This window comes from Musa acuminata, chromosome BXJ2-9 (genome assembly GCF_036884655.1).
Source record: "Musa acuminata AAA Group cultivar baxijiao chromosome BXJ2-9, Cavendish_Baxijiao_AAA, whole genome shotgun sequence".
In the NCBI taxonomy this organism is placed as follows: Eukaryota; Viridiplantae; Streptophyta; class Magnoliopsida; order Zingiberales; family Musaceae; genus Musa; species Musa acuminata.
The window spans coordinates 3,909,454-3,932,393 of NC_088346.1; the positions used below are offsets into that span (position 1 = coordinate 3,909,454).

At 40.8% G+C, this 22,940-nt stretch overlaps 3 protein-coding genes and 1 pseudogene across 3 annotated transcripts; 2 read left to right on the top strand and 2 right to left on the bottom strand.

Annotated features, from left to right (window-relative positions):
* Window positions 1-773: 773 nt before the first annotated feature.
* LOC135622614 (lachrymatory-factor synthase-like) lies at window positions 774-1,617 on the top strand. Its single transcript, XM_065124618.1, has 2 exons — window positions 774-1,426; window positions 1,509-1,617. The coding sequence occupies exon 1, from the start codon at window positions 787-789 to the stop codon at window positions 1,300-1,302; it is 516 nt and encodes a 171-aa protein (XP_064980690.1). The 5' UTR covers window positions 774-786; the 3' UTR covers window positions 1,303-1,426; window positions 1,509-1,617.
* Window positions 1,618-1,645: 28 nt separating this feature from the next.
* On the top strand, window positions 1,646-3,272 carry LOC135622613 (pentatricopeptide repeat-containing protein At1g77170, mitochondrial-like). The gene has a single exon (XM_065124617.1). It carries the CDS (start codon window positions 1,646-1,648, stop codon window positions 3,041-3,043), a length of 1,398 nt encoding a protein of 465 aa, XP_064980689.1. The 3' UTR covers window positions 3,044-3,272.
* Window positions 3,273-6,139: 2,867 nt separating this feature from the next.
* Window positions 6,140-11,497, bottom strand: LOC135623982 (protein unc-13 homolog; annotated as a pseudogene).
* Window positions 11,498-14,413: 2,916 nt separating this feature from the next.
* LOC135622616 (UDP-glucose 4-epimerase GEPI48-like) lies at window positions 14,414-21,575 on the bottom strand. Its single transcript, XM_065124619.1, has 9 exons — window positions 21,131-21,575; window positions 19,681-19,730; window positions 19,163-19,298; window positions 18,602-18,703; window positions 18,286-18,513; window positions 17,520-17,601; window positions 15,505-15,587; window positions 15,309-15,400; window positions 14,414-15,119 (listed from the first exon to the last, which is right to left on the bottom strand). The coding sequence occupies exons 1-9, from the start codon at window positions 21,497-21,499 to the stop codon at window positions 14,699-14,701; spliced, it is 1,563 nt and encodes a 520-aa protein (XP_064980691.1). The 5' UTR covers window positions 21,500-21,575; the 3' UTR covers window positions 14,414-14,698.
* Between the last annotated feature and the right edge of the window lie 1,365 nt (window positions 21,576-22,940).

Genomic DNA, 22,940 nt, shown 5'->3' on the forward strand with positions numbered 1-22,940 from the left:
TTTTTCGAAAATAGTATACTGAAAGCATAAATCCATAATTATCCTCACGAATTGTTTTTTTTTAAATCATAAATTTGAGAATTCGCTCCAATTAAAAAAATATATATGTATTTTTTTTATTATTCCATCTCCGTTGGTCACCACCCATTACCTATCCCTGATTGAGTCTCTGCTTCATCTGTCATCCTCTTGATGGATAGAGATGAGGGTGGATTTGATGAAGATAATGATTAAGTGATATTTTTTACTTGAGCATTGAAAATATTTTAAAGTTCAGATATTCTATGAAAAATTCTCAAATTTATTTTTTTTTAGAAATCGTCCTTCATGAGCACAGCCTTCCCACGCCAAATTTGTTGTATAATTAAGTTTTGATTAATATTTATATATTGAAAATATTTTTTTATCTAATTCAATTTTCTACTCATATTGCAGTTTCAACAAGGCTCGGTGGTCCCCCCTGATTCATATTTGGATCTCTACGGTGACCTTTAGGACTGAGTTGATTGGTCTGATTTGGAACAGAATTGGAAAATTGGTCTGAGATTGGATGGGGGGAGTTCTTAGAATTAGCTCATCGTTTCAACTTTTACTGACATTTTCTGTTTTTCTACAATTTGCTAAATTTCTGAAAGATTTAGTAACTAATTAGGTCCACATGGATTTGCAAAATGTCAATCTACAACCACGTGGTCTACAAGGAATTTTAGGTCCCACCACCTCGCCTCTTCGTCCCCCGATACAACGCGCATTGTTCCGTGTCCCTTCCCGTCTCTGTAACGAGCGATGGAGACAATAGCACAACCCAAGTCGGGATGGGAGGGCAAGGTGACGGCCAGAATCCGCGCCGCGACGCCCGAGCAGGCCTGGTCCCTCCTCAAGGGCTTCTGCAGCCTCCACCGGTGGGTTCCCTCCGTCCGCACCTGCCACAAGCTGGAGGGCGTCGACGGCCAGCCCGGCTGCGTGCGCTACTGCGGCGGACCCCTCAACCGCTCCGACCCCACCCAGCCCACGGGGTGGTCCAAGGAGCGGCTCCTTGCCATGGACCCCGCCGGCCGCTCCTACACCTACGAGATCGTGGAGACCAACAAGGGCTTCGCCTGGTACCGCGCCACGTTCGCGGTCGCCCCCGACCCGGGCTGCGCCGCCGAGGGGTGCTGCCTCGTGTGGTCCTTCGCCGCGGACCCGGTGAAAGGATGGACCCAGCAAGAGTTCGTCGCGTATCTGGAAAAGCTGGCGCAGGGCGTGGCCGAGAGGGTGGAGGCAGAGATCGGTCTCGGCGTCGCCTCCGCCGAAGGATGATAGCCTTCTTCTGGTAACCAACTACAAGTAATATCTGAACAGTTGCTATCACTGTGTCTTGGGAAAGAGGAAAGCCTCCTTTGATGGGAGGCCGTGTAGGACTTGATCGCTGCAACTTCTATCGGTAATCTTGCCGTAAAACTGGGAATTTTTGTACCTTCGTAAGTTTCTCAGGAATGACTGAATCACCCCGAAATGTTTCTCAGGTGATGTGGTCTTATGGAAGCCTGACGTAAGCAAGGCACGGTCAGGGTTAAGCGTAACGGTATGCATGTAAATCTTTTATGTATCATGCGGATAACCTCTTTTACCGTCCTTCGCGCACCCAAATGCCTGCTGTGCTATGCGCTCCCTCCACCCTCTCTTCTCTCGTCTCACCACCGCCACCGCCACCGCCACCGAGACCAACCTTCCCTCCTCCTCTCCCTCGCATCTCCACTTTTCCCGCTCTCTCTTCTCCTCCGAGCAATGCCTTGGCGATCCTGCCGCGGAGGCGGCAGCCCGTCTCGAGTCCTGCGCGGACCCGGAGGATCTGGCGCAGACGCACGCCCACGTCCTCCGCGCCCACCTCCTCCGCGCTCCCTTCCACTGGAACGCCCTCATGCGGTGTTATCTCCGCCTCGTCCGCCCCCGCACGTCTCTCCTGCTATACGCCCAAATGTCCCGCTCCGGCACCGTGCCCGACCGCTACACCCTCCCGCTCGCCCTCAAGGCCGTCGCCCTCCTATTCGCCCTCCATGCCGGCGGACAGCTCCACTGCACCGCTGTCAAGCTCGGACTCGAGAACCACGAGTTTACCGAGAGCGGTCTCATTAGCCTCTACGCCAAGGCCGGCGTGTTCGACTCGGCGATGAAGGTGTTCGACCAAAACGCGCAGAGAAAGCTTGGGTCGTGGAATGCCGTCATAAGCGGACTCGCGCAGGGCGGTCGATTGGCGGAAGCAGTTGATATGTTCGTAGAGCTACGAAGAAGTGGGCTCGTGCCGGATGACGTGACGATGGTCAGCGTGGCCTCGGCCTGCGGTGGGTTAGGTGACCTCGGTCTGGCGCAGCAAGTGCACAAGTGTCTCCTGCAGGCAGGGCGGTCAGGGAGGTTAGACGTGATGCTCTCGAATTCGTTGGTGGATATGTATGCCAAATGCGGGAGGACGGACCTCGCGTACAAGGTGTTCTCGAGAATGGCGAGCCGGGATGTCTCGTCCTGGACAGCAATGATCATGGGCCTGGCGATGCATGGTGAGGAAGTCGCTGCACTGGACTTCTTCCGGGTGATGCAGCAGGAAGGAGTGCGGGCGAACCAGGTGACGTTCGTTGGTTTGCTGAGTGCGTGTGCGCATGGGGGATTGGTGGAAGAGGGCATGAACTACCTGGAGGCAATGGCTGAGGAGTACAGTTTGGAGCCTACGGTGGCACATTATGGGTGTGTGGTGGATATGCTGGGTAGGGTGGGGCGACTGGTGGAGGCAAGAGCCGTGGTGGAGAGGATGCCAATGGATGCAAATGTGGTGATATGGGGGACATTGCTGGGTGCCTGTGAGAAGCATGTTAATGTGGAGGTCGGCGAGTGGGCAGCGAGGAACCTGTTGGAGCTGGAGCCATGGAACGATGGGGTGTATGTAGTGCTGTCGAACATTTATGCAGCGGCAAAGAAGTGGGGGGAGGTAGAGAGAGTTAGAAGGTTGATGTGGGAGAGAAGAGTTGCCAAAGCCCCAGGACACAGCTCGGCTACAGTTTCAGCTTGAATTCGAATTGCTCGTAAGGGAAGACAGGGTTGTGTTCCATGAATAATGCCACTCTTGAAACTGGAATCATCTGACTTGATGAAGTGGTGAGCTAAGTGAGATATTGTGTTTGATAGATCGATTGAGATATTTCATGTTGGCATCAAGAATATTCTTTGTATCGCTGAAAGGCCAGCAACCTGTCTTAATATAAAAAAAATTTATAGAAACAAATGCAATATTTTGGTGCCGAGCAGTGCAACAATTTATAAAGCATTACATCATTCAATTAGGCTTCACTAGTGTTAGGAAGAAATATTCTTGGTCATTCCAATATGGTCCAAACCTATATGCACAAGATTGTCTTTTCGAAGTGGTTCCGAGATGACTTCGAGGTGGAGATATCGAGCTCCCGAGGTGAAAGTATTACGTTCTCAATATAACACCTACACGAAGACCAAAGTTAACAGAGGTTTCTCGACTTTGTCCCTTCGACACTCAAGTTAACAATATGAGATCCGTAAATGTAGGCTCGAGTAGTTCAAGAAAAGAGAAAGTCCTCTATTTTCCTATTTATGATATGTTTTTATACCTTGAAGGAGGAAAAGAAAATTTATGATATACTTATCATAAAGGAAGATAAAAGAGCTTAGGATTATCTTGTTTGTTATAAAGGAAGAAAAAAAAGTTTGTGATTATCTTCTTTCCATAATAAATTAAAAGGAAGCTTGTGTTTATGTACACATAGGCATACGAAGGATGACTTGGATGATATGTGGTAACTACATGTTAGTTGATGGTAAATTCTCTATCATTTGTCCCTCCCATCCAAAGGCATACTTTGGGACTCTTGCGAGAGGGGCTCAAAGCACGTTGTTTGGTTTTTCATCTTACGGGTTGAGTTTTTCGAATCAGGTGTCTCAAGTACATTAGGCCTTATGCCCTCGTCATAATGAGTCTCTTTATGCGAGTTAGGTTTTTTTTATTCAAGTGTCTCGAGCACGTTGACCTATGTTTCTATTGGCACGGGTAGGATTTTTTCAACTCATGTATCCCGGGTACATTTGCCTTGTGTCTTCGCTATAGCGGATTTCTTTTGGCACGGGTAGGGTTTTCTTGACTCACGTGTCTCGGGTGCATTTGTCTTATGCCTTTGCCATAGCGAAGTTATATTGGAGTGGGTCGAGTTTTTCCAATTCACGTGTCTTGGGCGTATTTGGCCTTACACCTTCCTCATAGCGGATTTATCTTCGCATGGGTCAAGTTTTCTCGACTCATACATCTTAGACGCATTTGGCCTTACACCTCCAACATAGCAGATTTATCTTAACACTGGTTAGGTTTTTCGAACTTATGCGTCTTTAGTGCAGTTGGCCTTGCGCTTCCACCATAGTAGGTTTTTCTTAGCGGGTTGGGTTTTCCCGACTTATACATCTTAGGCGCATTTGGCCTTCCGCCTCTACCATAACGGATTTATCTTGACATAGGTTGGGTTTTCCCGACTCACGTGTCTTGGACGCATCTGGCCTTGTGCCTCTGCCATAGTGGATTTATCTTAGCATGGGTCTAGTTTTTCCAACTCACGCGTCTTGGGCACATCTAATCTTGCACCTCCACCATAGCAGATTTATCTTGGTGTAGGTCGTGTTTCCGACTCCCACATCTTGGGCACATTTGGCCTTGCAACTCCATCATAGCGGATTTATTTTGGCATGAGTCAGGTTTTCCTAGCTTACATGTCTAAGGTGCATTTGGCCTTCTGCTTTCACTATAGTGGATTTATCTTGGTGTAGATAAGGTTTTCTCAACTCATGCGTCTCAGGTGCATTTGGCCTCGTGCCTACGTTATAGCGGATTTATCTTAGCGCGAGTTGAGTTTTCTTAACTCATGTGGCTTAGGCGTATTTGACATTATGCCTCTGTCATAGTTGATTTATTTTGGCGCGGGTCGAGTTTTCTCGACTCATGTATCTTGAGTGCATATGACTTTGCGCCTCCATAGTAGCAGATTTATCTTGGCGAGGGTCGGGTATTCTCAACTTATGCATTTGAAGCGCATTTGGCCTTGCACCTCGATCATAGTAGATTTATCTTAGTGTGAGTTAGGTTTCTTTAATCTACGTATCTTAGGCACATTTAGCTTTGTGCTTCTGCCATAGCAGATTTATTTTGGTGCAAGTTAAGTTTTTCTGGATTTATCTTGGGTGCATTTTGCCTTGCACCTCCACCATAACGGATTTTAAGTCCCCTTTCCACTGTAGCGTATCTTATGTCTTCCCACCATGGCAAGCTTCAAATCTTCTCTTTATCGTGATAGATTTCATGTCATTTCTCCGTTGTAGCGAGTCTTGGGTTTTCCTACCATGGTGGGCTTCAAATCTTTTTTCCGTCATGATGAATTTTATGTCTATTCTCCATTATAGTGAGTCTCGGGTCTTCGATGGGTTTCAAATATTCTCTCCGTCGTAGTGGATTTCATATCCCTTCACCATAACGGATCTCGAGTTTTCCCCCATGGCGGGCTTCAAAGCTTCTCTCCGTCATGGTGAATTTCGTGTCCCTTTTATACTATAGCATATCTCGAGTTTTCTTATTATGGCGGGCTTTAAATCTTCTTTTGTCATACCATATTTCATATCCCTTCTTTGTCGTAGCGGATCTCGGGTCTTCCAATTGTGACGGACTTCAAATATTCTTTCTACCATGACGAATTTCATGTCCCTTCTTTGCCATAACGGATCTCGAGTCTTCCTATCGTGGCAGGCTTCAAATCTTCTTTCTTCTATTATAAATTTCATGTTCCTTCTTTGTCAAATCTCATGTCTTCCTATTATGGCAGGTTTCAAATCTTGTTTCTGCCATAGCGAATTTCATTTCTCCTCTATCATAGCAGATCTCGGGTCTTCTCGCAGTGATAGATTTCAAATCTTCTTTCTACCGTGGATAATGTCAATTATGATCAACACATGATGATATTCTTTGTCGGAGACGTCACGATGGATCTCATCATCAACGATGGTGTTGGTGACGGATGGGAGGCCGAGCTAATCGATGAGTGCTTGTACCCAACTCTTCTTCTTGGAGGTAGACAATGATTGCGATAGCCAAAACTCGATGGAGGACATCAAGGTCTCTTCCACGATAAACATGGGGTACAATGCGTTGTCATGCATTACACAAGCGAAAATCACCTCATAGAGCTACCCCTCAAGCATCTCACCGTTGAGGGTGATGGGACCTTACAAGCTCTCCTACATGATGTGGTTAGTGAGGGTGTCAATCACAATGAGTTTGGCTCCCCATTTATCCCCAACATCATGAAGATCTCCTATTCCCTCGCCCCATTAAAGATGAAATTCAAGATGGATCCAAGGTTGCCAACATCACCTTTGAGTGCGAAGTCATTGAGCTCGAGGACGTGGTGCTCTAGGGAGGCGTAGCCATCGTTCTCGATGACATCATCATGTGAGTATCACTGATGTGCTTGAAGAGTTGGCCGAGAGTGATGAACTTGCCATCGCAATCACCTTCAGAATCCTGGTTTGCATTAGCTAGGGGCTATTATGATCGAGCAAGTCGTTATAATCCATCGAAAAGGATCGTCGGTCGAACAAGGATAACTTATCCACAAACCGAGGTAGGGTAATACTTCGCTATCTCTTTCTATTTTGTTGGAGCCTCATATTGAACAAATTAAGGTAAGAACGAAATAACAAGTTATATCATACCCATTAGCGTCTGCACCTATTAGATGATGTTCAGGAACACCTCCATGAAAACGATTAGGTGGTTTGAGTTCATCCCTGCGGTGATATTTAAACTGCTCAATGAGGCTCTCAGTCTCGGCGTAGAATAGGCGCAGCACACTTTTCACTTGTGATGAAGCCTTTTCAACCAGTTCCTGGGGCAAACCGGCGCCATCAGCCAGGTAAATTGCCTTGAGCAATCTAAAGTCCTCTATTATCTCTGAATCTTGGCAAGAGAATGCTCGAAATGGGCCATCGGCTAGAACTAGCTAAAACTCATCAAAAGAAGCTTTCATTAGTGCAGTTACGACACGATTTCTCACCCTCTTGGGCACAGTATTTGATATCATCTCCATAGCAGCAGGGTGAAGTTCCTTTCTGAAAGGATCAATTCCACAAAAAGCAGTGTCACCAATGTATAAGGCATCCCATAGAACGTGATTCAAGTCATGGAAGATCACCTTGAATGCTGTTGTCTCACATAGTCGCAGAATTCTTTCATGACAAGCAGCACGAGTAAGTTTAAAACTGATATGCAACCCATTTAATATAATCTGCTTGGGCTGACTCAACATTCCTTGAACAAGTTATAATTTTCTTTTCTAGGTTCTCCAACTCTGTCCAAATATAATTAAGTGAATTCACACGTATGCATATGCATAGCTGTGAAAGACCGTAACAGCCATCTCCATTTGTTGATCCAACTTGAGATTTCCTTTCTGGCATGTCCTGTAGCCTCTCTTTTTCCTTCCTTGGTTTTGAACCAATCTCACATCTGGTTAATGCTGGCAATGGAGGAATAAAACTGCTTTGTGTTCCTAAAGGGGAAGTACTAGGTTTATTATTCCACCGAATAAAGAAACTAGTTCACATCATTACTTGATACGTACCGCATCCAGACTTCACCTTTAATGCATAATGTTGCAGACTTTAATCAAGTTCTACTAACAACTCAGACAGCATGGCTTTCTGCATCTGTATAGGCAGTTGAAAGAATGCATCTAAAGTTTCATCAATTATCAGTAGAACTTCAATCGCACCCTTGGGTTCCAATCCTACAGACATTCCACAAACCAATATCGGTCACTTGATATGGGAAGTTATAGCTAACTTGTAGAATCTAGTCATATTCCAAGTCTTGAAAGTTGGAAAACATAAAATATGATACACGTTGGAACATCTTGAGTTCTCAAGTTAAGAAGTCACAAAATATATTAACTAATAATTCCCAGAATACATGTACCAAACTTTGCTACATGCACGATAGGCAAAAACTCGACTTATGCAAACAAAGAAAATCTAAGAAAGAACCAAAGAGAAATTCATTAAATAAGTGCCAAAGAATGAGTTAAATGTATCCTGCAATCTTGCACTTAGTAACCCAAGTGGAAAGAACTGAAACAAGCTTGCTATAGGAAAAACACGCTGCAGGTAAAATGAAATAAAAATATTATACAAAGGTGTAAAAATCAGTAAAGTTAAGGTTGCTTCTTTGAAACCTGGGAGACCAAGGTTTGAGTAACGAAAACAACCTCTTTAAATATTTAAAGATAAGACTGTGTACATTGACCCTCTTCAGATCCCGCATTGGTGAGAGACTCAAGCAACTGGATATGCCTTCCTTTTTTTTATACAAAGGTGTCAAAAACATATCCTTATTAAACAGCAGGAATCATCAGTTTTTCTTAGTACTAGTGAAGAAAATGAAGTTTCTACAACTTGTATTACAAACTAATGAAATGAGTACAAGTATAAGATATAATATAAGGGTTATAAATACAATCAACTAATCAAGTAACTACTAGTTTACATCTTTATTCAGATATAGAAAAAACATAACCATGGAGAACTTTAGTAAACTAGAAATTAGCAAACATATATTAAACCATTCCTTTATTTTTTTTGTATGATTAAAAAAAGCTACATGCATAGGTAAAAGAACAAACCTCTTGCTGCAAGTTCTGATCAACATACTCCTTTAGTTTGTGTGCTCTTTTCTTGATCCACACTTTAACAAGATTGGCAATTCCAGAATCAACCTCATAAGGTGGCATCTCTTTGATTAATGGCTTACCCCCATCCTTGCTATCGACAGAATCTTCAACAACAATATGCACAACAACAATGATGTGCCCCCATACTTGTCGGCAGCTTTAAGTACTTCATCTGTATCTGGTGTTAGTTCCGTAGTGTTCAATATGAACTGCTTTAGTTCATCTCCATAACAAGAATGAAGGGTAGCAACAGCAACACCTGCAGCGAGGGAATGTCATTTCTTTAGTATTGGACTGAACATGACTTTTCTTTTCTTGCTACTTCACCAATGCCCTTCGACAGGATGGAAAGAACAGGAGTAGAAGTATTTTGGTTCTTTGATGATAGCCTGCCAGAATCTGCTAATTCCATTCTCTGCATCAAATCAGTTATTGGCTGAGAAATTGTTAGTAATTAACACGAAGATATAATAAAATCATAAAGTGTTTCGAGTAGAAAACCAACATTTTGTCCATCATTTCAATAATAGTTTAACAGGTATGTATATAGTGTCAGAAAACATAAATAAAATTTGCACTACTGCATGCCAGGGAACTGTTCAAAGATACATTCAAAATTTGCCATTTGGGTGATCTGAAGGGAAAAAAAAACATACAATAGTACAAATGATTAATGACATGTGAAAATATTGTTTGATCTAGCAAAAACCATGAACATGTGGAAATGGCAAAGGAAACAGGACCAAGCAGGTCAATAGGAACCCAAATTCACAATTCTGCAGATTACCTGAACAAAAGCAGTACGAAGTGAAGACTGAATGCATGTATCAACCCTGCTGCGAGCTACATCAGTTTCCTCTCTCCTCTTATGATGATATTCATTAGAAATGTCTTCAACTAGTATCTTAGCCGCTGATACTCCTAGCGATATGATACCTTGAAAATTTTCAATGTTACTAGCACTGAAAGTATCATGGTATGAAAGAAGAATGTTCTCTGTCCACCCTAATATTGAGCTCAAAGTTGAACTCAATATTTTTAAATATTCTGGATCATTTGTTACTTTTGCATCCTTTGCAACTTCAGCCATCTGGTTATCAGCTGCAATCAACAGATCAATGTCTGCTTGACCATTTGTTACAAAACGGTGAAACAAAACCCAGGCAAAGAAAAAGATTGTGAAGCATCTGGTTTATGCCAAGGATTACCCAAGTCTTCTTTATCAACTCCAAGATCTCATCAATTCCATCAATTATTGATCCATCATTGGTGCCATCAAAACAAGCTTCTAATAACATTCGATATAGATGGAGATTTAGTGGAAAACCATCAGCCCAGTGGCAAAGATCCAAAGCAGATCCTTAGGAGATCTGCATGCAAAGGACATCACTGCACTCCACAGAACTTGCATTGACTCTGAATTTCTTCCAGTTTCAATTGGCTTCACTGAGTCTACACACATAATCTGCCTAAGCCATTGTGACACAGTATCTGCTTTCTCTGATGGAAGAAGAGGATGCTCAAGTGGACACAGTATCAGCTTCATATTCTTGCTGATCAGGAAAATCTGAAGTATTGAACTGCTGCAGTAACTCCAGCGGCAGCACCATTGACTCCACACATCTTCCAAAGCTGTCAGGATGGAGGAAAATTAATTACCAACTAATTGGAGAAACTATAGGAACTGAAATACTAATTACCAATCAAACATATTTTGTAGAAACTATAGGAACTCTAATTACCAACTAACTGGAGAAACCATAGGAACTCAAATACTAATTACCAATCAAACAGATAGCTTTTCAAATAGGTATTTTTTTGAACAATATACACCCAAATGAAATGCATTCAATCATTGCAAGGAAAGGAGACACGAACTAATCAAGTATTTGGATCTTTAGATCCTACCACACCAAATTGTCAACAAAGATCTACTACATCTAATGAAAAAGAAAACAACTCATCACAATAGTCCCGTCATTCACTAGAATTATCAAGAGCATATTGACATTTTAAATTTGATCCTAGAAACAGGCATCTATGCAGCACTGTAGGTAATCAATGCCTGATCAATGATAACATACAGTTCATAACCCCTGAGATATATATATATATATATATATATATATATATATATATATATATATATAGTTTACGAAGTCCGATCAGTTCCTCCAACTTTACCAGATGGTATATTAACTCCAAAGAAGAACGCTGAAACAAGAAAGAAGAGCAACTTGCGCTACTCTGCAGAGGTGGTCACCCGTCCCGCAGCAAACCCTTCCGTGTCCGGGAATCCGTCCATTCAGAGACCCTCATCTGGACCATCATCAGCTAACCGACGGTGGCGGATTTCTTGACCGACGTGGACCGGCCTCCTTCCTTGCCGCGGGACGACGACCTGATCTCGAAGGCGTTCTCTATCTCGCTCGCGGCAGTGGAAGCAATCGGATGATCAACTTCGAGTTAAGGGGTTAAAAAGGGGGTTTGAGGAGGGTTTTAAGAGAACAAAGATTTAGGAGGAGGAAGAGAGCCCAGGCAGAGGGTGGAAGTCGAGGATAACCTTAGTTGCGGCTATAACTGGATTTGTCGTTGTTCGTTACAGCAGAGTAGAATCATACTTTTGTTAAGGATTCCTTCCAAATGTACCAATTTATGATATTAGGTTTGTAACAGGGCGCTGTTGTATTACTGTCGACACCCAACACTTCTTTGGGTATCGCAGTGAGCACCATCTTTAGTCCCACATCGCCTGTTTATTTAGTTGCTTGAACTGTTATATGAGGTTGTATGAAGGGCCTCGATCGCCGAGCCTGGTAGCCATGGCTTGTTACCCAAGCGGGGGCATTGAGGTGGTGGGATGAATGTGAGAGCCAAGTGGGTGGGGTGTTGACGTGTAAATCTCGGCTTGCCCGTTCCAAGTCGTGCAGCTGAGCCATGCGGTCCGGGCGAAGGCTCGGGTCGCATTGGATCCTAAAGCGGAGGGTACAGCGTCAGGCTGGCTTCACAGAGCAGCGAATACCTCCCGCTCTCGACGGTGGAAGGATAACAAGTTGGCGCACGCCTCGCCCATCATACCCACTTGGCTAATACTGATCAAACCATCGCCTTTTTTGTTCGATCTCTCTGAGATTATGAAGGGTCTCAGAATATCATAAATATTTTTTATAATCATCTAAATTTATGATTATTATATGATAGTATGGATATACAACACTAACATCTTACTATAGAGCTTAGTTTTGCTAAGGTATCATGGTACATCCCAACCATCACCTTTTTTGTTCGATCTCTTTGATTTGCTAAGGTATCATGGTACATCCCAACCATCACCTTTTTTGTTCGATCTCTTTGAGATTATAAAGGGTCTCAGAATATCATAAATATTTTTTATAATCATCTAAATTTATAATTATTATATGATAATATGAATATACAACACTAACATCTTACGATAGAGCTTAGTTTTGCTAAGGTATCATGGTACATCCCAACATCATGCATCAAAAGGACTATGATATAGGATTAAAAAGACTCTCCTTGGACTATATAATTTCAGTGGATCTTTTTAACACTATCTAGCATAACAAAATCATACAGTGAATATGTAACACAAACATGATCCTTCGCATCCTTTGGCATCAAAAACTGAATCAGATAATTTTGGTGTTATTTTGATTATAAAAAGCTATGTAGGTACGAATTCGATTTTCCGAAAACATCATAGTTTATATGTTTAGACTTGCTTGGAAAACCATGTTGTTGAGATAGTGATGTTGATGTCAAAAATTAAGATAATATCTGCATAGATTTGAACGGTATATACTCTTCCAAACTTATGTTCTTTTGCTTATTTTAATAATAAAAATAATTGATCTATTGATTATCTCGTGTATATCAATCACAAATGGATTATAACCTTTTGGGATTACATAACAACAACGTTGTCTCCTTTTATTTAAGTTATATTGTTCAACCAATTTTGAATTCTTGTCAATCTTTTACAAAAATATGTTTTTAATTTTTTTTTATATTTATAATGATAAAGTCAAAGCTTAATTAGAGTTTTATTTATTCCCTATCCCTTGTCCTTAAATAAACTAGGGACATATGCTCTCTATGATTTTATTGTGACGCTTATATGCATTTTACTTCATTGATAATAAGTTTGAGATTTATAAAGATCATCTTTATGTACTTGTTGATTTGTGCTATTTAAGTTGTGTTTTTAAATTTTGTATACATCTTCAGATAGTCTTGTTGATATTATACTTTTTTCTTATACTGTCCAATTATTTAAGTTCATATCTTTCGATGGATGGAATAAAATAATAAAAATTATTATTATTATTATTATTATTATTATTATTAATGTTGAGTTGAACTATATAAGAAGGTATCTAAAAGAAGAAACAAAAAAAGCAAATAAAAAAGTAACGTGTGAGAGGCCTTGTGAGTGTACATATTATGATCGATGCTCAATGATCATAGAAATTTCAAATTAACCTATATATATATATATATGACCAAATTTCTACTTGATGCTAATAATTTCACAGATTAAAGTATCTAACATTTGGTTTGTATCATTCAGGGCGGAGTAGGAAGGAGTACAATCCAGTGGAGTTCAATTCGCGTCTCTTCCGACACGGAGTCGGCGTACAGTTACCGCAGCATCCAAAGCATTTGGTGCGCGCTATGGGGAAGAAGCAGTTGTCGTACCATTCTTAGTCCCACATTGCTAGTTTTCAAGAATTATTTCACTTGATAAGATGGGATGAAAGCGCCTCGATCGCCGAGCCTAATAGCGTTGGCTTGTAACCCAAGCGGGGGCATTAGGGTGTTGGGACGGCGTGTTAGGCGCGAGTGGGTTGGGTGTACGTTCAGTAACTCGGCTTGCCCATTCCAAGTCAAGCAGATGAGCCATATGATCTGGGCGAAAGCCTGAGTCACACGGGATCCTAAAGCGGAGGACACCGCGTCAGGCTGGCTTCACAGAGCAGCGACCACCTCCCGCTCTTAACGGTGGAAGGATAACAGGTCGTCGTACGCCACACCCAACATGCCCACCGAACTTACACTGACCAAACCATCCCTCTTTTTTGGGCGAACCCTTTTTATCTCAAACTCGATCCGATCCCCAACTCAGATTAAACTCAAGTCGAAAGCAAGAGAATTTAAGTAGGACAAATATATAATTATTATTATAAAATACAGATTTTATTAAATTAATATTATACCTATAATATTAAAGAAATTAGTCTGAATTGTCACCTTGGCAATCACTAATGGCACATTTACTGTCTCTTCTTCCGAATCCATCAAGACAAATGCCTGCTTAGGTAGCTCCTTCTGATCGATTATATAAAAAAAATTAATAGTCAAAACATGATTAGACTTATAGACCAGATATATGCCATGAAAGAGAAACAAAGAATGGACCTCAAAAGAAAGATAAATGTAAAGACACTTTTGACTATAAAGCAAGAGAATTTAAGTAGGACAAATATATAATTATTATTATAAAATACAGATTTTATTAAATTAATATTATACCTATAATATTAAAGAAATTAGTCTGAATTGTCACCTTGGCAATCACTAATGGCACATTTACTGTCTCTTCTTCCGAATCCATCAAGACAAATGCCTGCTTAGGTAGCTCCTTCTGATCGATTATATAAAAAAAATTAATAGTCAAAACATGATTAGACTTGTAGACCAGATATATGCCATGAAAGAGAAACAAAGAATGGACCTCAAAAGAAAGATAAATGTAAAGACACTTTTGACTATCATGCCTTTTTGATCATAGAAGCATGTTTATTCACATAACAGACATATAATTGAATAATCGTATCAGCTGGACTATGCCACATGTATTGTATCAAATTGTCGATTAGTGATCTTTCTTTTTTTCTGTTGAAGAGTTGATGTTATTCTAGTGTAGGGTACTCTCCATTGGCAATCTGAAATGATCGATAAGTAGGGTGAACTCCATTCACAGTCTCAAGTGATCCATAAGAATGATGCTTCCCATTGGTAGTCCGAGGCAATCTATTAGAAGCATGCCCATTAGTCTCAGATGACCCGGAAGTAGGATGCTTTCCAGTAGCAATCTTAGGTGCTCCATAAATATGATGCTTTCCATTGGAATTGCCCAATGACCCAGTAGTACAGAGCCTTCCGTTAGCAATCTTGGGCAACGCATAAGTAGGGAGCTTCCCATTAATAGTTTCAGGAGATCCACAAGTAAGATGCTTTTCATTAGTGGTCTCAGGCGATTTGTATCCCCAAGGATTTTTGCTAGCCCAGTTCCATTGATCTCGACACATCTCTTCAATATCATACTTTGCCCTGCACAGTAAACATCAAATAATACCCCATCACTAAGCTAGCTGTGTTCAATTGACATTCAAACAATAGATGATCAAAGATCTAACATGCCTCTACAATTTCAGAATAGATTTTTCGCTACCAAAGGACCGCGGAAAATATTTCTAGATGAACTTAAGCATATAATAGTAAAGATGTGCTACTCCGTACTTCCAATGTAGCTCCTTCTCTGCTTTGGCGATGGATGCGTAAACAGTTTCAGCATCACCAGGTCGCCTTTCAGCCATGACCAAAGGGATTTTCTGAAACGATATCAGAGGTCAGAAAAATATGCAACGCACAAAGCGAAACCAGGCTTAAGCTTCAAATCATTATGTAGAGGATCATAAAAGAAGAACAGCAGCACCTTCCCAGAAGCCTTCTCGAATGCTGCCACCATTTCCAAAACAGATGTTCCCTTCCCACTTCCTAGATTATAGGCTTCACAGCCTGCATCTTGCAAAAACAGCTTTAATCACGACACAGAAAGCAAGGGTCTTGATTAGCTATTAGGACCCAATACATTCATCACTTATGGTGAACATAGCCCTTGCTCGATATCGGAGGGAAACATTAACAGTTGTATATATAAAATGAACTGAAAAAATATACTATGAATTGATATATTTCTCTGAATATCAACTACCAAGGCATGAAAGTACTATGATTATATTACATACTGCTGCAACGACCATGCCAATGAATTTTTGGCAAAATTGGAGGTCCTTAAGTGCGAGTAAAATGTGAGCTGATTCATATAGGTGCATACTCTACTGAACCAAACCACAGCATACACATCATTTTGTCTTTAGCATGTATATGCATAACACAAGATCAGCAGAGACTTTAGCAGGCATTGCCGTAGCTAAAGAAAAACCTATCATTCTTTAACTGCTAACAACTTAACTTTATACATCAGCGAAGGAAAAAAAGGAACCTTTATTGCATCATGTCAAAAATTTTGCTTCGATAGTTGAATGTGCTTCAATTATTACATTGTCTACATGCTTCCTATTTACGATTCGCCTATCACTACCACAAGTAGGAGCAGTGATTATTGAACTAGTTTTTACTCCAGTGTGTTTCCTGCCAGTGTCAAATTTACTAACTCAAATAACTAGTATAATTATTGGCCCTCATTCCTAGACTTCAACATTTATTTCAATGAGACCAAGAATACATGTATGCTCAAAAAGCTACATGTTTTCTAAGGTAAGACTTAAAATGGAACCTACTTAACAAAGTGCTCTCTATAGCTAATCCCAACATGTCCGAGTCTGATGGAGATCATAACAATAATAACTTCTTTTGAACTTCGTAAACCCAACTCAGGTGACATTAACCTGAATATTTAGACTTATGACATCTCTGCAGTCAAGGGACAACCAAATAAAACCAGCTTTGCTAGAAACTGGCTGCAAACAAAGAATGAGCTTAGAAAAAAAATGTGAAGATTTTATTGACACACCCATTGATGGAGTTGAGCCAGGACTTTAAAATTTTATCCTTTTATTTTTATTTTTCAAAGAGGGGAGAGGAGTGGGAGGGGCACAAGCCTCGGAAGATCGTATAATTATCAAAGGGCAAAAAAATAAAATTAATAAAATTAAGCTAGAACATAGAGAGAAATGTACTCATACATGGAAATTTAAAATAATGGAGGGGAAACCAAATAGAAATAAAAGAATATATTATGTGCATACTCCGTATAATAATTTCAAACAAGGGAGAGCAATATACTGCACTTTGCATAAGAAAATAATTTAACAAACAACAAAATACTACTTAAAACCTAGGAAAGTTATAAGATATCAGTAGAAAGGATTAGAACAGATTGTCATAACATAGAAGAATACGTACAATAAAACAGGCAGAGAGTTTTACCAAGACAAATGTGGAGGAGGAGGACCATTTCATACCCATGGAACGCACCCAGGTTATGGATTCACACCTTTCTATGGCTAGCTTTTACCCTTTATTTCCATAAGACGAGAGGTGGTACACATTGACCCTTTCTCAACCCATGAGAAACATGTGCCTACCACCCTCTCTTTTTCCTACTCCTACCGTCTCAACCAAAACAGAAGGAATACAATGCACGGTGATAGATACAAGTACCAGAAAAAGGCTTTCATAATTTATTATTTGTATGCATGTTATTATGAGAGATAACAACAATCAATTTAACCTTTGATTTAGCAAAATTCTTAATTATGCTGAACTAGATAAATTAAATTCACATGGCATGCGGAAAATGCATAGGTTCTCAGATGGTCCTAACTTCATCAAACACACGTTATGGAAACATAACTAATAATATACACCTCGTTTAAGCCAAGAACTTAATTCCAACAACATAACTTAAGTGCCAGTTGTACAGACCTATATGAGAACCTTCAAAGAGCTTCTGCAAAGCTGCAATATGTCCATCCGCTAAATCAATTACATGAATGTAATCCCTTACCTGGAATCACAGTATAATGTCCATAAGATCAGAAATTGTGTTTAAAAAACACAACTATACAGAAAAAATATATATTCTTCATCTAAAACCCAGAAAATTGTGGGTCAGGAAAAAGACTGAACAAAATCAAGGTTACAAAAATAACCAAAACTCTCAACATATGCTGGTAAACACATACTATAGCAACACAGGAAGTAAATAAAATTGATAATATATTAGAAAATAGACATAGGCAAAAACACAGCTCGAAATTAATTTCTCGAATGTGTTTTTAGCCTTCTCAAATCATTTTCTATTGAAAATGTAAAGAAAAGTTAACCTTGTTTTAGTGTCAGGATGGTGTGTTCTGTTATAATTCTGTTGTGACTACTTCCACATCTGGCATTAGGACGCAAAAAGCTATCTTAGGTGGTTCTTAATCTTTGAGCAAAGGTCACGTAGAATAACTCAGAAACTATGGTAGAATATACTGTTTCCAAATAATGTTGTCATTTTACAGGTATTCTGAATCCATGTCGTACTCATGTAGACCAATCAATTTTATCTGCTTGAAAATACAAATGACCTAAGGCCTATGCTAAAAGGCTAGATATGCAAAAATTATTTCCTATCGATTGATGTTTATAAAAAAAAATATAAATGAAATCTCAAAAGTAATAAAGTTAACATGTTTAAGATCAGTACCCCTGTCCCATCCTTGGTTGAATAGTCATTTCCAAATACTGTCAGGGCAGGCCTCCTACCAACAGCTACTTGTTGTACAAAAGGCATGAGGTTATTGGGAATTCCCTGAGGATCTTCACCAATGCATCCACTAGGATGAGCTCCAACAGGATTGAAATATCTTAATAGTATTATATCCCAATCATTGTCACCTTGGCAGATATCACGACAGATATCTTCAGTCATAAGCTACAATGACAAAATAATTAAAGGATTATTAGATCAGATAGTGTGGCCATAAAAACATGGAAATGTAAGGCAAAGATGAAAAAGAAACCTTAGTTCGTCCATATGGGTTCATTGCACATAGAGGAACTTCTTCTGTACAGGGTACTTCCTTGGGCCACCCATAAACAGTGGCTGATGAGGAGAAAACCAGCTGTAAATTAAAAAATATCAGGCACCCAAATTTAAGATATCATGTGTTCAGAATGGTCATGAATAATAACATATAAGTGATAATTGAGGTGGAATTCATGCATATAGGATAAAACAATGTTTAACCCCTGAATTCAGAGAGTAAACATACTGGGAAAAGAGAACTTCAAACTCAGATTAGTGTTTTATAGGTAATTTCAGGCAAAGAAAGAATATTTGCCAGAACTTCAAAGTTGTCACAGGAGGCAGTCAATGCATTCAAGCTACAGCCACCACCTTGGTGGTTGTGAAAGAATATTTGTTTCATTTATTATTGAACTAGATAAAGCTATTGCTCGATAAATGTCAATTTCATGCATATCACTGCAAGAAGCTCAGAGGCTCTGAAAGTCTGAATATTGATTTTTATTTTTCATAATGTCCTGTCAAGTTTGCAAGAGAAATATATGGATCGCAGTACCTTTTTATATCCATATGCAACCATTACTTCGAAGAGATTTATTGTACCAATGAGGTTGTTGTTGTAATACATTAAAGGTTTTTTGACACTTTCACCAACAGCCTTAAGTCCAGCAAAGTGTATGACCGCATCAAACCTGCAGAACCAAATCAAAATATGAGCTTATAAAAGTAGCACATCATAGAAGACTAAAAATAAAACTTGGCATATAATGGAAGTGGAAATATCAATGACAAAAAAGGAAAACCAGTATGCAATTAGAGGTCTAACATGTAAAGCATATCTAAATGCCATCAAATCTTGTTTTATCAAGACATCACAAAAAACCATCAATTTGAGATTAATAATATAGAAAGATGAGAGTGTGCTGTGCAGTTGTTTGCCTTCATAAAGCGCCAGAGGTTATAATAAAAGACACCACAATCCAGAATTCTAACAATAGTATTCCACGTGCAAAAGGAAAGAAAAAATGTAATGGTGAGAAAACGATAACAATGTTCATAATAAAAGAACCTTACGTAGTTGAAGAAAAAACATTTTCAAGTGCTTCCCTGTCTCGAAGATCAACCTGCAGAAGGGACAGTTTGAACGTCAAAGTTTTATATTGAATCTTGTAGTTTTCATTGTTCAATTATAAAAATCAGACTAATTGAAAGTTGGCAAAACAACTAATTTTGCATGCCGGTTGAAGCATATTCTTGATGACGTTTTGTCACAACAATTTCCTAGCTATTCAAATGTTGCCCTCTGCAACTTCTAAAGAGAATCAAACAGTTCATTTTGCATAGAATACAACATTGTAATATGAAGAAAGGTTTTTAACTATCGACAAGAAATACACATGTGCTCAACATCATGATGTAAAGGTCATGTCGTTATTGTTTGTTTAAAAAACAATATGTCAAATAGAAAACGACTGAAACTGTAAGAGGTAGAGAAAATGTGGCATATCATGTTTCAACTTGCACTTGCAGGTAAAGCTTTTAGGTTGATGAATTTTAACTTTTTATAAGGATGTTTTCAATATCCTCGTCCTCATTAAGTGATCAGTAGGAACTATCTTTCTAGACAAAAGGATCCTATCGTTATGATACTTTTTAATAGTGCTCTGTGAACTAAGCTGACCCAATTTATAGTTGGAAATTTTAAAATTAGGATAGCAAGAATGATAAAAGAATATAATAAACTGCACGAACAACAGAGATCAAAACATAGAATAAACCGTAAGGGGGGTAATGCATGTGCTGTTGTCAATCTAGTTCTCCCAATTGAGTGAATTATACACAAAGACCGACCAGTTATTTTCCCATGCTGAAATTCTCAGAGAAATATGTCATAAATAACCTATTTAAACTATTTTGGTAATTAGTGTTAGCAGTTTATGAATTTTAGCAGATTCGGTAGCGATTTCCAGGATTTTAGACTCCAAGTAAGTGTTCAACATTCATGTTCTGGCATTTAGAACATGAATGTTTAACTAATTTGATGAAAACGACGAAGGCCTTTGGCTACAAATAAGCGTTTTAAGACACGGTCTAGCCTCTAAAATTCGACTATTTCCTAAATTTGATGAAAGGCATGTCATGACGCACGAGCAAGCCTCATTCAAGAAATCCTAGAATTACAAGTTCGCACAGAACCCAAAATTGCATGAACATCAGGAACTAATTAGTAGCGGCAACAATTGGGAAGTGGAGCAATCCACTGATTCATAATGCTGGGAAAATGCTAGAAATGCAGCATGACGTTCTCGAGCGCAAGACAGAAAGGAAAGAAGAATCACGTCACGGTGGAAACAGCGCAAACGGGAACAAATATTCTCAATCGAGAACCGTGCATGAAACAAAATCGTCAATCAAGAAGCCACTCCCAACTCGCAGATATCGAGGAAACCATCCGAACACATCCAGAAGACGAAAATCCAGAGGCTGAACCTACATGAGTGGAATAAGAGGGTGAAATTGGTACCCTGTGGAAGACGAGGTTCTTGCCGAACTCCCCCGCAAGCTCTCTGACCCGCTCGACGGCGACTTCCGAGGAGTTATCGAGGTTGTCCACCACCACGGTTCGGAAGCCCCCTTTGAGGAGCTGCAGAACCGTGTGGCTGCCAATGTATCCGGCGCCACCGGTGACCAAAATGGTACGCGCCACGGCCGGTGGCGAAGGCATCGGATCGGTGGAACGACGAAGGCGAATCAAGGAACTCTCGATGACTGAAGAAAGGAACGCCGAGCGAGTGGGGGGAGAACAGAGGTGAGAAGAGACTAGGGAGCGGTCTTGGGATCCCGGAGCGAGGGAGGAAGGAATATATACCCGCAGATGATCCCTAACCGCCATGACCACCGAGAGTCAATGCCTGTGAACGCTCGCGAATAGTCAACAAGAGAGAACTGTTCCCGTTTTCGTTTCTTCCCTCTGTGGGATCGTATGCTTTCGCCGTCATAAAGGTATCGAACCGCTCACGTGGCTTCGATCGACTGGCGGACTCCGGACTCTTACCGCTCGGTCCGTCGCCAACGGTCTTGGGGGACAGGAGCGCGGCTCGGCTGTCCGGACCCAGACAGGGCACAGCTTTTTTTCCGCCGCCGTGGCGGAAAGGTGTCGAGGCTCTCGTGGTGGGCCCCGTCGCCGTTCGGTGCGAGTGTGCCGGCCGAATGGACCAGACAACCTAGTCAGGCTCGAGTGGGACACGGGACAGGCAGCACGACTCGACTGGTAGGCCACATGTTTGATGAAATTACAATGAGGCGAGGCGATGGTGGATTTCTTTTTTCCGAAGACTTGACGGAGGAGATGGCGCCGTATTCTGGGGACGGGCGGAGATCTCGAGACTCATAGCGGACACGAACGTGGTGCCCTTTGCGTCCCGGTGGTAGAACGACCACCGGGCTCTCTGTTCATGTAAGCAAGCAAAAAGTCATCCACGTTTTGATCTGGCATTTGTGGAGACGAGGGACCAACCAAAAGGCGATACAGATCTGGCTTGAAAGGAAAACAAACAATAGCGAGAGAAGGAAAGCCAAAAAAAGGCCAAGTAAGAGACGCAACGGAGCCTCGCTTGCTTTACTCTACTCGCACGCACGTCAATGAACTGCCGAACGCCCGTGCGAGGCGCCATGGAATCTGCCAAGAAAAGAAGAATATGTAGTAGAAAAGTTGGACTCTGCCAAGAAAACAGTGTGCAGGAGAAGATTCAGATCGCATGTCATTCTAGAAAGATCTATTTACGTTATTTTTCTAGTCTGCACGATGTCAACAATAGATCTCATGTTTGATTTAAAATAACAAAAGGAGGTGCAGATCCAGAGAGCAGAAGCATTGACCTGTGGCCCGTTCGCAGGAATTACGAAGACGTAGACTGGCGAGTAGCCATCGTCTGGCAGTGACGACCGACGAGTGGCCATAATGGCCATTATGACGCCGAAGAAAGAGTAGAGAGATGTTTGGATCTGAAGATTTGCGGGATTAAAGAACATGAAAAAAGAATTAATTACATCAATGATATATATAACACCCAAGAAAGCACCGATCGCTATATCTTAAATATTTGCGACAGAAGAATGATTTAATTGGAAAGGAATATAGTTAGGGTTGACTCGACGATCCACGACAGAGGAGTTTACCAGCTCTGAGAAGGTGGACTTCCAACTTCAAAGTAATGCGGCGTCCAAATTAGGCGATCAGCAAAAGGTGGGCAGGTTGCTTGGCAGAGACCTTGACTTGTGGATCCACCCCAAGTCAAGTGCAGAGCCTCTTGGTTGATGGGGAAAGAAGAAAG

Coding starts and splice junctions, on each gene's coding strand:
- LOC135622613 (XM_065124617.1), top strand. CDS start 1,646: ATGCGCTCCCTCCACCCTCTCTTCTCTCGTCTCACCACCGCCACCGCC.
- LOC135622614 (XM_065124618.1), top strand. CDS start 787: ATGGAGACAATAGCACAACCCAAGTCGGGATGGGAGGGCAAGGTGACG.
- LOC135622616 (XM_065124619.1), bottom strand. CDS start 21,499: ATGGCGGTTAGGGATCATCTGCGGGTATATATTCCTTCCTCCCTCGCT. Junction 17,602..18,285: donor CAACCAAGGATGGGACAGGG/GTACTGATCTTA, acceptor CTGTGATTCCAG/GTAAGGGATTACATTCATGT. Junction 15,401..15,504: donor TCGAGAAGGCTTCTGGGAAG/GTGCTGCTGTTC, acceptor ATATCGTTTCAG/AAAATCCCTTTGGTCATGGC.